Here is a 14,675-nt window from a genome sequence, read left to right as displayed (position 1 = left end):
TGCTCATGCCCCCAGGAAGCCTAGCCCCTTGCCCACCCCAGCAAGGCAGGTACTCTGCCATGAGAACGGTTTACCACTTAATGTGCGGTTCCAGGGGGGTGAACAGTTTTAACCCGCATTCACTGATCATCAGATCCTGACTTGGAAGGCCTCTGGTGCCTCTACCGTGTGACTCTGGCACGGCCAAGCTGAATCACACAGATGACATCTAAATGGCACGCTTACTAATGTGCTGATGACTAAGTGGGAGGCCCCCTAATGAAGCAGGGGATGGATTAAAGATTTAACAAGATTTTGACAGGTTGCTGAATACATGAGATGAAATTTCAGAGAGTTAAAGTCCTTCACTGAGAGCTGGAAAATCTGTTTAAGTAACAGAAATGGGAGACCTGGTTGATAACTGACTCATGTGAAAAAGACTTAAGATTTTTAGCCAACTGCAAACCCAGGATATGAGCAAACAGTCTGGTGCGGCTGCCACAAAACGTAATGGGGTATCATGCTGCCTTAAGGGCTGACCGGCACCAGGACGATGGGAGTAGAAGTCACGTGTCCATCCGGCAAGCCCATACCGAGCATCTACAGCGTGCCGAGTGCTGTGCTTGGCCGGGACACCGTGCTGAGCGCCTGGCCTCCTACGGTGACATGTGTCAGGTGATAGGATAAAACAGGCACATATCAAGTGGGCACGGAGCCCACCTAGCAAGAGCTGCGGGAGGATGGAGATGAGGCGGACATTCCCGCCTCACTTGAAAGTGGAGCATTGGCTACTTGTCCCTTTATCCAGGCAGTCAACAGCACTCACTGGCACTGACTGTGTGCCAAGTGGAAAAAGACAAGGTCCCAGCTCCAAGGAGCTTGCAGGCCCGCATCAGGCATGTAGGGACAGGAGAGGCAGAGGGCACAGTAGTCAGAGATGAGGAGGTGTGAAACGGCAGAGACACACTTGGGGACTGCTGGTGGGTCCTCACAGCTAGTGTGTAGGGTGTCCTGCTAGTGGACAGGGAGCAGCAGTGGACAGGGAGCAGCTAGTGGACAGGGACACGATAGACTGTCTGTCTATGGTTTTCTGGAATGTCTGTACTTTCCCTGGGCGTCCTGAGTCCCAGGTGTGGTGCGGGTGTATGGTGGGGTAGGGTGGGCTGCAGGCTCTTGAGCCTCTCTCAGTTTCTGAGTGAAAGGAAGTTCCAGGAAGTTGCATTTTATAATTTTATTTATTTATTTGGCTGTGCTGGGTCGTCATTGCTGTGTGGGCTTTTCTCTAGTTGTGGTTCAAGGGCTCCTCACCACAGCGGCTTCTCTCATTGCAGAGCATGGGCTCTAGGGCGTGTGGGTTCCGTAGCTGCAGCTCCTGGGCTCGAGAGCACAGGCTCAGTAGTCGTGGCACACGCCTAGCTGCTCTACGCATGTGGGATCTTCATGGACCAGACATCAAACCGTGTCTCCTGCTTTGGCAGGTGGATTCTTTACCGCTGAGCTACCAGGGAAGCCCCGAAGCTGCATTTAAATAAAGTCCCCAGGTGATTCCTAGACACTCTATTTCTCAGAAGTTCAAGAACTAGTCTAGGAGGCAGTATAAAGTCCTTTCAGCGTTTTAAGTAGGAAAATAACCGGACAGATGTGCATTTGGGACAAATCCCTTTGGTGGTGCGGCAGAGGTGGATTAGAGCAGGTGGCACAGGAGGCAGGGAATCCAGTGGGGGAGAGCTGGGACTGTTCAGACAATCAAGGTCAAGGGATGATCTGGGATGGGGCAGAGCAAGACATACAGTCGAGAAGACGAGGCCTCATGATGACCTAGAGGGAATGCCTGAGACACTGCAGGAGGGAGACGGGAAGTGCGTCAACGAGATGCTGAGGAAGTAGGACTGACAAGTACCATCTCCTGAGGGGTGTGGGGAGGGAGCCATCCAGGGAGCTCCCAGGATTCTGGCCTAGGCAGCAGGGCAGATGAAAATGCCATATTCGAAGACAGAAGTTCAGCTAGGGGGTGTGGGTTTGAAGAACTACTTTTGAAATACTAAGTTTATGATAAAATTACTAAGCTTATGATAAAATTACTAAAGTATGATAAAATTACTAAGCTTATGGTAAAATTACTAAGCTTATGGTAAAATTACTAAGCTTATGGTAAAATTACTAGGTTTATGATACTTGGGATGTTGTGATGGAGGTGCCCAGTGACAGAGGGATGCTTCCTTCTAACATCTGAGAAAGAGACTTAGATGTGATAACTGGGGCCATGGACGAGAAGAGATAGGATGTTTGAGTCCCTGACCAGGAAAGATGACAGCATAAAGGGGGCTCGCCAAGGGAGCCAAGAAGGAATAGGGTAGGAGGAGGGCCAGAAAGAATGCTATCGTTACGAGCAGATGCCATGAGGCTACAATGGGAGATAAAGAAAGAAAAGAGCCCATCATATTGGGTTCTTATGTTCAGGAGCATGGCTTCCAGTCACCCACATGTATGGTACTGGGTTTATTTAGCAGCTTGTTCTGGGAGGGATCTGGAAGCCAAACCACCTGAGGAATGGTTGAGGAAACAAGGATGCGTGGGGCCGGAAAATGTCAGTGTCTTTGGACACATCAAACAGTGGACAGAGGGAGAGTGGATACAACCCGTAGGGCTTCGACAGACAGAACCGAGGCCTCGGTACAGAAGGCAGACCTGCCCCGAGGTGGTGGGGGAGGAAGCTTGTGTTTGGTGTAAGGAGATCATCTTATATCAATCAGAACTGTTCCGGAACAGAGCACACTCCTCTCCTTAACTGGGGAGAGACCCCTACCCTATAAGCTGCTGTGGCGCCCATTCCAGTCAAATGGAGAAGAAAATGCAAATGCTGGAATCTTCCCTGCAGCGCCTTACACACAGGACTTTTGGGAAACCCCAGAGGGGACAGTGTGCTGGGTGGGGCTGGACTGGATTGCTGCTACGGTCCCTCCACACTGGGGGTTCTGCAAAACCCCAACTTCCTCAGGAGACCATCCAGTGTTCCTGCTGTCAGAAATCATTTATTTCCCTCAGCTCAGATTCTTCCCTCACCAAAGCAAACCTGTTTTCTGTAGTCTTGCGATGAATACTAACTAACCTGAGTGGTACAGAAGAAGAGCTGGGGGTTTAAGATTCTCTGGGTTTTGTACTTGGAAACATAAATGAGATAAAAGGCACACCCTAACTGGACACAGATGACAGGCGTGTCCTTTTTTGGCAGATGTTCTGCTCTGCTGACCTGCAGCTGATGGACAAAGTAGAGGGACCATAGGTCAGAAAATGGTCTAAATAACCAATAAGTGCGCTTTCCCCTTAGTTTAGGACCCTGAGCAATAGACCCAGAAGATAGAAAGTGAGCAAAAGTCATTATTGAGTCCAAACCACATGTCAGGCGTGATACTAGTTGCTTTCTTTGATGTGGCAGATGCTGTGTGCTGGTGAACCAGACATCCCGTTACCCTCCTTCTGTCCTGCCTGCCTCTGCCTCAGAAGCTGGGACCATCTGCCCTCCAGGGCGGCATGTGACACAGTTCTGACCAAAGAGAAACAAAAGCAGCAGCTCCTCTTGATAAAAGGGACAGACCCAGTTGGTGCTAATCTGTCTTAATGAGGGATGTGATGCTTGGAGTTGCAGCAGCCTTATGTGACCATGAGGGAAAGGTCAAGAGAGGGACAGAGACCTTGAGCCTGCCATCATTAAGCCACCATCAGCTATTACTATCTTTAGTCTTTTGGTTTACAGAAAAACAAGATGAGTTCTCTGGGTTAAGTCAAGAGACGAATCTGTCAAATGTGGCAGAAAAAAGTTTACCTGGCATATAGGCATCATCTCTCTGACGTTTCACCATAAATCTCTGATACAGATGAGATACCAGGCGCATCAGGGCTTAGCAGTTTCCTGGGTCACACAAGCAGAAAGAGACACGTGGAAGGCTGAGGCTCCTGACTGCTGCAATCTAAGCCCCAGCACTTTTCACAAAGGGACACTGGCCTTCACTTTGCTGCTGCCATGCACACTTGTCCCTTCACCTTCTCATACGGGGAGGAATGCGAGGGTCATGGGACCTGGCCTGTTTCAAACTATCTCATTTCAGAGAACACGTTCTACCTCGTTCCAGTTTACCTGGAGATAGATATTAACAAGAAGACTGGGCACAGGAGTGATAAACGGAGATTTCTTTGTCTAAAGCAAGTAGGCTGTACTGCACAAGATGATGACAAACGCCAAGACACTGGAAAAATTCAAATGAAACTCAAGCAATTCAAAAACAAGCTTGGGCGGGGGGTGGGGAAAGCTTATGATAACTGTGGCTGTATTTACTTAAAGAGACCAAAACCAAACAAAAAAACATATGATGAAGGTACGGAGGAAATGACTGCAGAGTCATTTGAAATGTGAAATGTGCTTTTGATGACTTAACTCCGCTAACGACCCATCTGCCAGTGTGCGCTGAGCTTCAGGGGCTGCCAGGGCTTGTCCTGTGAGCCGCAGGGCTGGGCTGGGCTGAGAAGGGGCAAGTCAGAGCCCAGGCTCATCCCCATACCGTCCTCAGCACCCACGGGCCTCCTCACCAACATGGGACAGGCACCAGAACTCTCAGCATGGTCCAAGCAGGTCTGACACGGCTTCAGATTTGGCTGCCTTTCTAACGGGGAACAGAGACTAGGAGTGAGCTCCATGGCCTGGGAGACAGCTGGCTGAGATGACCCGAGTCACTCTCCTACCCAACCTGTGAAATGGGGGAAGGACACTTATCTTGCCTCCTTCCCAGTGAGATAATAGTGAATAGAATCGGAAGCCAAATTCTGTTTTTAGATTACATAGGAAGCATTTATAAAGCAATGGTATAACCATGGCCGGGGTTCCCAGATGGTGCAGTGGTAAAGGACCACCTGCCTATGCAGGAGACACAAGGGACTTGGGTTCAATCCCTGGGTCGGGAGTCCTCTGGAGGAGGAAGTGGTACCCCACTCCAGTATTCTTGCCTGGAGAATCCCATGGACAGAGGAGTCTGGCGGGCTACAGTCTGTGAGTTTGCAAGAGTTGGATGCGACTGAGCACACACACAGACGCACACATAGACACGATCACAGCTACTATTTCTTTTAAATTGAACCACATGAAATTGTCAACATGCAACCTTTTCTTGACATAAAAAGTGGCAATTTCACATATTCAAACTAATAATCTTTAGATGGAAAAGCACCAGGCAGAATCACTATGGCTCATTTAAAATTAAAAAAAAAAGTCTACTTAGGAAAGAGGCACATTCCATTCCTATCACCTTAAGCCTTGGAAAGACCTACACGCAACAGCATTTGAGATGTGTTGTATTTATTTGTACCCTACTCACTCCAGAAAGGATTTAAGGATAAGTAAAATCAGGTAGCATTACCTGAAACAGGAATAAACGAAGAAAAGTAAGAACAGGAGCAGGGTGGAGCCAAGACTGAGGCTCAAAGAGCAGAGGCAAATGGCCCGTTTTACAGGTAGGTTCCAAATCGGATTTTGCAAGTGCCGCCATATTTACATGGTCTGCAGGGTCTGTTCCCTGGTGCCCAGGGGTTAAGACTCACGCAGGGGACCCGGGTTCGATCCCCGGCTGGGGAACTTGGTCTGACATGCCGCAGCTAAGAGTTTGCATGCCTCAACCAAAGACCCTGCCTGCCACAACTAAGACCTGGCACAACCAGATAAATAAACCTGTGAAAAGAAAGAAACAAGCGCAGAAGTGACACTGTCCATGGCAGTAAGTTCAGACAGGAGTTTGTCCTGGAGGTCCTTAAGAGGGAGTGTTCCTCTCACAGGCTCCTTCTGGTTTTCAACCCTTAATCTGGTCAGCTGGCTCCTCTCACGTCAGAGATGTGGGAAAGGGGACAGGTCTTAATGTGGCAGGTGAAACCTGAGATGCCGCAGGGAAGCTCCCGCCCGCACGCACGCCGAGCCTTACCGGATCAGGTCAAGGTGGCCGATGATCAGGCTCCGTCCGTTCTCCGTCTGGGCGAGCTGCAGCAGCAGGGCCAGGCTCTGCTGCCGGATGGCCGGGACCCTGGAGGCCAGCAGGGAGGGCAGAAGCGGGCCCGTGTCCGGACGCAGCATAAGCAGGCGCTGGTTCTCCTCTGCAGAACACAGGGCACGTCAGCCTCATGCAGACCACGATGGTCACGTGGGCTCTGTCTTCCCTCCTCTAACGAGAAACCCAACTCTTCTTCAGGAGGCAGGCTAATGAAGGTAAGAGCACGGATTCTAGAAGCAGAATGTGGGATCTGAACCATCAGGAAATGACCTTAGCCGAGTTATTGATCCCTTAGCTTCCTCATTAGGGGAACGAGGAAGAGGACCAACGTAACAGTTGTCATGACGATGCAATGAGCTAATGCGTGACGGTGTGGAGAACAGGGGCTGGTACATACATATATGTTGGCTAGTATCATTGTTCTTGCCAAAGGCTCCATGGTGGACGGTATCCGGAAATGTGAAGAAAGGGAAAGAAATCAGCTGAATGGTGAAAGAGCTTTAGACCATTGATTTTCATCTAATGGCCAAAGCAACCATCTGAGTTCTTTCTAGAAAACTAGAATGACCACGCAAGAACATTAATGAATGAAGCACACTACCCTTCCTGGCTGTGAACTACTTCCAGGGTGGTAGCATTGGATATGCCCTCTCCCCCATCACCCGGTTCATTTTCTAAACCAGTGCATGAATTTATCTGAGAGCAGGCAGAGGGATACAGGCTGGAACATGAGGCTGAGCTCTGAAACAGAGCACAGTTTGTTTAGATTACAGAAAAAAATGGACAGTAGCTCACTGTCAACAACTCAAATAACACAAAATGTGAATACAGCTGAAAATAAAAGTTTCTTCTCTGTAACCTCCTCCAGGTAAGCACTTTCCCTAAGGGGGGCTGGTATTCATATGAATAATGTTAAAATATAATACATCCTTCCCATAATTGGCTTTTCTCTCCAGTCAGCACTATATCCCAGACCTACTTCCATGCCTTTACTTTTAAGCATTCCTTTGTCCTATTTAAAAACATCTCTGTATTTACTGAATTGGATACACCAAGATTCCATTCACCTGAGACAGAGCATTTATGTCCTAAGTTGTGTCTGATGGTATTTTTCCAGATGTTAAAAAAGATGTGACCTCAAGGTTCACAGAAACCAAAGTTGGGTGCAGACTGAGGAAGTGGGGCTGTATAGAGGGAGACAGGTCCCATTCTGACTGAGGAAACACCTTGTCATCAAGTCCATCTTCTTAACCTCAGGCAAGGGGGTCTACGCAAACACCCCCCAGGGCCCATGCAGTGCCCTACGAGCAGCAGGGCACCTTGATAAGGATGTTAGTCTGAGCATAATTCCCTTCATGGAAGAGGCCCCCTGATTCTCCAGAACCTAAGATTTCTACAATTTAAGGTGATACCTCCACTCTACTAAATGAATAAAAAAAATTATATTCTCTCATATTCAGCATTTAACCATTTACAGGCTGCATTCATAAGCTCCCTCGCTGATTTCCCATGAGAACCCATGCATGGGAGAAACAGCTATCACTATTCCCACTTTCACTGTTTTGTGTTCAAACATTTTTCCTCATTTGAAAAAACACTTTTTTTTTTTAAATGAGAGAAACACCTAAAATTTTTATTTACATTGAGGTCACTGAAGTGGCGACCGTATAAAAATTTAGCAAACTCCAGAAGATGCTAATATGTAAAAAGGGAAGAGTGAGGGTAAATAAAATCCCCAAAGCATGTCACTGTTTCACTTTAATTAAGCAGTCAGTATTAATCAGTGTCACAAGAGGCCATCAGGGATGGCCGTAAATCTCATGATGCTGAAATGGGTACTAAGGTCAGCAAAAAGCAGCACTATTTTTCAGCACAGAAAAGGAAAAACTTTACTTGCCCCACTGCCGATGCATGAAGTGAAGCTACTTGTCTGCAAAGAGCAGGGCAAGTGCCCAGATGATGAGACGTGATGCCGACCGTGACCTTGCCTGCGTGGAGGCAGCTATGAGAGTGCAGCACAAATCTGTATGCTTTTTCCAGGCGACAGTCTAGACCTCCACGTGCCAGGGCCTGTCCCAGGGGAACAATCACGCCTGCCCCCGCCCCTGCTCTGTAATTCTCCCATTACCGTGCACTGATGATGACCGATGGCGGTTCCCTGGCTTACCATTCTCACTGCACACTGCCTGCCAGAGTCTGAGAACAGATAAGCACACTGTCTCTTCCACGTCATCTTTTCCCGCTGTAGAAAAGCACCTACAGTGTGCAAGGGAGACATATTGAAATTGCAGTCTTGATGTTCCTTTCAGTTGGTTTCATTTCACCCCCAGACTCCTCAAATGTGGGTTTAAGCAGGTCACCAGGACCGAGGGACTGCTAAGCCCTGAAATGAGGTCCAGGACAAGGATGCAGCTGAGGGAGCTGGGGCTGCCTGGAGAAAGGACAGTGAGCCAGGGGCCAGGGCGATGGCTGCACCAGACCAGCGAACTGTTCACGGGCCTTCTCACGCCCGCAAATGTGTGCCAGTGACTCCAACCCATGTCTTGTCCTAATCCCCAGGAATTGCATCAGAACAACTGAAGTACAAAATAAAATTAAAATACATTTAGCAAACTACCTCCTGCCGTATGAGTCTTTCTTCAGATGAAATTATAAATGGGTTCAGCCAGGACCCAACAGATCTCATTACCTGAAATGATCAGCAAATTCCAAAAGAGGAAAAGAACAAAGAGCCATCTTGCAAAAACTGGTGGGAAAACCAGCAAGAATGGTCATTTCTCTGACTTTGAAGGGCTTGGAGGAACCCTGGCAAGTTTTGCTAACTTTTCTCTCTCTGCAGTTGTTAACTGTGGTGTAACTCTAACTGCTCACAGCTCAAGGGTGTTCACATGGCACTCAGTATCGACTGATAGTAGTACCGTCTGCCATCACACTGCCTGTGTACTGAGTGTCTGATTGCATAAGAAATGGTTGTCTTTCCTTGTTTTGAGGCCAGGCTGTCTTTACAAGCATCCCTACCTTCTTATGACCTCATTCTCACTGATGATACTGAATCCATTGTTTGTTCTGAATAAAGTTCGTTCTGTGCCTGAAACAAATTCGGAGAACACCACATCGTCAGAATCTGAACCGCCTGCTTGAACCGTCTAGCTGTCACAGAGCCAGATGATAACAGAAACCCAATATGGAATGTCTAGGTCACCAAATTCACAGTTTGGGCAGAAACTAATGCCTCCCATTCTGAAACCTACACCTGTCATCAGCCACTTGGTACCACAGTAAGAGGGACATCCTGTTCACGGGAGAGCTGGGTCCGGGTGGCCCCGTGAGTGATCTGACAACTCCTCATTTTGTAAGCTTTAGAGAGTCTCCAGGAGCTGCTTAAACTCCTGGAAGAACTGGCATATCCATCTGTTCTTAAATGTTTATTTTGAAGCTGTTTCCAGGCTCTAGAGAGGAACTGATAATCATCAAGAAGCTACTGCAGGGGTGTTTGAGCACCCTCCACTGTACACTAAAGAGAAGTTAGACTCCATCCATTTGTACAAACAAACAGCATTCTGGCACTGAGAAGCAAGGAAGGTTTCAGTCCTGGGATCAGTGATGACAGGAACTGGTAAGAGAGAGCAGTATGGGTCTCATTAGCAGGAGGAGAGCTGATGTTTGCTCTGAAACTCTTTGCACATCCTAAGAAACTATCAAGTGTGACTGGGATGAACTTCATGGTTTTTCTTACAAAATTCTGTCTTCCATTCCTCTATAGTTGGGGGGAGATATGTGGGGATAACAGAAGGTGTTTGGGGTATATATGGGGTATGTGGGGCTTCCCTGGTAGGCTCAGCTGGTAAGGAATCTGCCTGCAATGCAGGAGACCCCAGTTCGATTCCTGGGTCAGGAAGAGCCACTGCAGAAGGCATAGGCTACCCACTCCAGTATTTTGGGGCTTCCCTGGTGGTTCAGACGGTAAAGAATCCCCCTGTAATGCAGGAGATCTGGGTTCGATCCCTGAGTTGGGGAGATCCCCTGGAGAAAGGAGTGGCTACCCACCCCAGCATTCTAGCCTGGAGAATTTCATGGACAGAGGAGCCTGGCTGGCTACAGTCCATGGGGTCGCAAAGAGTCAGACGTGACCAAGCGACTTTCGCACGGGGTATGTGTGGGGTATGGAAATGGTGTGTGGGTATGTGCAGCCCGTGGGGAACAGAGGAGAGGTGACGTGTGTGGTGTGTGGCTATGTGATATAAGCATATATGGTGTCTGTATCCCGTGCGCATGGTGTGTGTGTGATGTATGTGATACAAGCACACGTGATGTGAGCACGTGCTGGGTGTGCATGTTAAGTACGTATGCAGTGGTGTATGCTGTGTTTTTTGTCGCGTTGTGTGTCTGCTATTTATTGCAGGTGTGTGTGCAGTGTCAGCAGAGGACAGGATGGAGCTGGCTGGGGTGGGGGATATTTCTTAAGCACCCCCTTTAGCACCTGCATTATAATAAATCTTCAATCAATATTTGTGGCAGGAAGGGAGGAAGGGATTCTTTGCCTCCTATGGTCAGACCTCTAAACCCTGTCCCTTCAGACTAGACAACATTCATGAGATCACACACACTGCTGGCTTACAATCCTTCATCATCTCAGTCAGGATTTCAATCCCCCCTGCGTAGAACAAAGGGATCTGATCAGGCTTGGAAAGAGTCTCCAGAAGATTCTTGGTCGTCACGGCCGAGTTCTTTCCTGAGTCCAGTGACTCCTGGGCTTCCTTCTCTTGAACGTCTGCTTTCTCCCGAAGATCTACCTGATTCAGGTACTCTAGCAAAACAAGGAGAAGAAGCACACCAACATCCTAACAAGCAACCTGTACACCAACCTTTTTCTGAAGATGGACAGTTGAGAGGCAGAAAGCATGAGAATAATTCAAACTTGTTTTCAGCATGGAAAACTTTTAGGAAGGGTGTATAGTTTCTACCCAGAATCTTAAAACATCTTGGAATCATCCAAGGACAACGTCGCTTGTGGTCTAAAAGGCTTGAAGGCAGGATGGCAGAGAAAAGGAGGAAGGCCAAGAACAGAGAAAGAGGAGGTGGGCAGGGTGGTTAACGAGAGGGCTGGACTGTGCAGGGCCGGGCAAGGCTGTGCCCGTGGCCAAGTGCAGAGAAGGCACGGAGGGCACCCCAGAGCCAGAGCACAGGGGGAGGTGCAATTCAAACAAGGGCGTCAGCAGGAAGTCTCACCTTTTACCTGTGTCTGCAGCTGGGGGTTTATTTCTAAGATCTTCTGATAACATTCTCTAGACTAGAAGAAAGAAACAAGGCCATGAAGAGTGGCTAATGGGGAGTGGTGATTATAAGAAAGCCACTGGGTACCACAGGGCTTGGCTTCTTCATTATCTCCTCCCAGCCTCCCTTGCTCCCCTCGTCGGAGGCAGGCATGGGGAACGCAGCATGCATTTGACATTTTGTTTAGGCTTCTCTGGTTCTGTGAGGCAATGGGCATTATTTCAAAATTCATTTTTAAAAATAGTGTTGTCAGATACAGTCTGTGATGGAAAATAACCACTCCTAAATTCTCATGGTTCATGACTGGCTGGGAGAGGAATAATCATAAGGTAAATGCAAAATTCAGATGTGATATTTGCACTGAGAGAGGATGGGAGGCTACCTGTCAGATATGCCCACGTGGAATAAGGAAATAAATGAAGCTAGAAACATTGTTGACGGAGACTTCAGAACAGGAGGAGACAGTTGCTTATTTAAATATGCAGGCTGCGAAGGGCTAGTGAGGGGCTGCTCACTGGCCGTGGAATAGTCAACCAGAACACCTGAGAGTGAGGGGCTCTCACTGAGGACACTGTTAGAAAGTTTCTGCAGAAGAAAGATTCTTGCTAATGGGTTTAGGATGACAGGTTTAGGGCAGAGAAGAAAAGCTCAGGGGGAAAAAAAAATGGTTCTCAGATATCTTAAAGGCTCAAGACTCATCTAGAAGGTCAGGATTAAGAAATAAACTGAAGGAAAAAAACACCACATTAAAACAGGGAAGAGTGCTGTCGGATATCGAACATGGTAACTGTAATAGGCTGAATGTTTGGATCTTCCCAAAATTCATGGTGAAACCTAATCCCCAGCGTGATGGATCTGGACGTGTGGGCTCTGGGAGGTGACTGGGTCATGAGGTGGAGCCATCCCCAGAGCGCTTCCTTGCTCCTGCCTGCTGCCTAGGAACTGGGACACAGGCCCTCAGCAGACACTGAATTTGCCGGCATCTTGATCTTGGACTTCCCAGAACTGGGAGAAATAAACCTTTGTTGTATAAGCCACCTGGTCTATGGAATCCCAAAGGACTAAGACGATATCCCTGTTTCCAACTTCTTTTTAACCCTAGCTCTGATCTATCAGTAATGCTTGTTGACTTCACTGTCAGCATATAAGCAGAGACCCTCACTTCTCACCACCTTCACTGTCAGCAACCTGGTCCAAGCCATCGTCACCTCTCACTTGGATAATTTGTTGCAATAGCATTCTGACTGGTTTCCTGTCCTTTTCTTACCCTGTCAAGATACATTCTCAATACAGCAGAGTGATGCTTTAAAACACAACTCAAATCATTTCGCTTCTTTACTCAAAACCTTCTGATGGTTCCCAGGGCACTCAAAATAAAAGTTCAGGTCCTTCGAAAAACCTGCAGGGCCCTAGGGCATCAGTCCCTCACACACTCCCACGGGCTCACCCTCTCACCCTCCTTGCTCGCTCCATTCTAACCATCCGTCTATCTGAACCATTCCTCCACTGTATATCCACATGGCTTCCTCACTTTCTGCCCTCCTTTCCTTCAGAGAATCTTTCCCTGGCCACTCTCTATAAAACCAATCTCACCTTCACCACTTCCCAATTTAGTTTTCTCAGGGACACTTCTCACTATCTAACGTACCACACATCTGCTTATTTGGTTTCTATCTTGTGACAGGTCACCCTCACTGCAAGAAAGTGAGTCAAGGATTTTGTCTTGTTTGCTACTGCATTCCTGCTGCCTAGAACAGTGCCTGGGACACAGAGAGTATGCATTAAATATTTGCTAAGTGAATTAATTAACTGAATAAATGAGTGAATAAATGGAATTTGGTGGACAGGAGATTAACATTTTCCTTTTTACCTATTATTTGACTTAATTATGATAAGTTTGTATTATTTTTGAATTAAAATCTAACAGAGAATAATTTTTTAAAAATGTACAACAGGGGGCAATTTCTTATTAAACATATAATATCTTGTAAATGGAAAGACATCTCATGTTCATGGATTTGAAGCCTTAATATTGTTAACAATATTCAATGCAATTCAATGCAATCTGCATTAAAATTCCATCTGTCTAAATAACATTCCATTGTGTAAATATACCACATCTTCCTTATTTGTTCATCTGTCGATGGGCATTTAGGCTGCTTACATGTCTTGGCTATTGTAAATAGTGCTACAATGAACACTGGGGTACATGCATCTTTTCGAATTATGACTTTCCCTGGATATAAGATTAGGAGTGGGATTATGGGATCCTAAGGTAGCTCTGTTTTTAGTGTTTTTAACGAACCTCCACACTGTTGTCCAATTTACATTCCTACCAACAATGTAGGAGGGTTACTTTCTCTCCACACCCTCTCCAGCATTTATTATTTATATTACTCAGCCATAAAAAAGAATAAAATAATTCCATTCGCATTAACATGGACAAACCTAGAAATTATCATACCAAGTGAAGTAAGCCAGGAAAAGACAAATATCATGATATTTCTTACATGTGAAATCTAAAAAGGAAAAAATGACACAATGAACTTATATAGAAATAGACCTATAGACATAGGAAACTGCAAGGAGATCCAACAAGTCCATTCTGAAGGAGATCAGCCCTGGGACTTCTTTGGAAGGAATGATGCTAAAGCTGAAACTCCAGTACTTTGGCCACCTCATGCCAAGAGTTGACTCTGATGCTGGGAGGGATTGGGGGCAGGAGGAGAAGGGGACGACAGAGGATGAGATGGCTGAATGGCATCACTGACTCGATGGACATGAGTCTAAGTGAACTCTGGGAGTTGGTGATGGACAGGGAGGCCTGGCGTGCTGTGATTCATGGGGTTGCACAGAGTCGAACACGACTGAGCGACTGAACTGAACTGAACTGAGGTTGGTCATAGCTTTTCTTCCAAGGAGCAAGCATCTTTTAATTTCATGGCTGTAGTCACCATCTGCAGATTTTGGAGCCCAAGAAAATAAAGCCAGTCACTGTTTCCATTGTTTCCCCATCTATTTGCCATGAACTGATGGGACTGGATGCCACGATCTTAGTTTTTTGAATGTTGAGTTTTAAGCCAGCTTTTTCACTCTCCTCTTTCACTTTCATCAAGAGGCTCTTTAGTTCCTCTTCACTTACTGTCATAAGGGTCATGTCATCTGCGTATCTGAGGTTATTGATATTTCTCCTGGCAATCTTGATTCCAGTTTGTGCTACATTCAGCCCGGCATTTCGCATGATGTACTTTTTTATACAGCCAGACATCCTGGAATGTGAAGTCAAGTGGGCCTTAGAAAGCATCACTACGAACAAAGCTAGTGGAGGTGATGGAATTCCAGTTGAGCTATTTCAAATCCTAAAAGATGATGCTATGAAAGTGGTGCACTCAA

At 47.0% G+C, this 14,675-nt stretch overlaps 1 protein-coding gene across 1 annotated transcript in view; it reads right to left on the bottom strand.

The window, feature by feature from the left end:
* Positions 1 to 14,675, bottom strand: part of TTC12 (tetratricopeptide repeat domain 12) — a 46,986-nt gene that overhangs the window by 10,029 nt on the left and 22,282 nt on the right. Inside the window, exons 9-13 of the mRNA XM_010830347.1 lie at positions 11,238 to 11,298; positions 10,627 to 10,815; positions 9,027 to 9,096; positions 8,176 to 8,264; positions 5,943 to 6,111 (exon numbers count right to left, since the gene is read on the bottom strand). Of these exons, the coding sequence (XP_010828649.1) occupies positions 5,943 to 6,111; positions 8,176 to 8,264; positions 9,027 to 9,096; positions 10,627 to 10,815; positions 11,238 to 11,298 (578 nt within the window). The remainder of the gene's footprint in view (positions 1 to 5,942; positions 6,112 to 8,175; positions 8,265 to 9,026; positions 9,097 to 10,626; positions 10,816 to 11,237; positions 11,299 to 14,675) is intronic.

Source organism: Bison bison, unplaced genomic scaffold (genome assembly GCF_000754665.1).
Source record: "Bison bison bison isolate TAMUID 2011002044 unplaced genomic scaffold, Bison_UMD1.0 scf7180017864518, whole genome shotgun sequence".
In the NCBI taxonomy this organism is placed as follows: Eukaryota; Metazoa; Chordata; class Mammalia; order Artiodactyla; family Bovidae; genus Bison; species Bison bison.
Note: the sequence above shows the minus strand (reverse complement) of the source record. Positions and strands in the feature narration are given on the sequence as shown.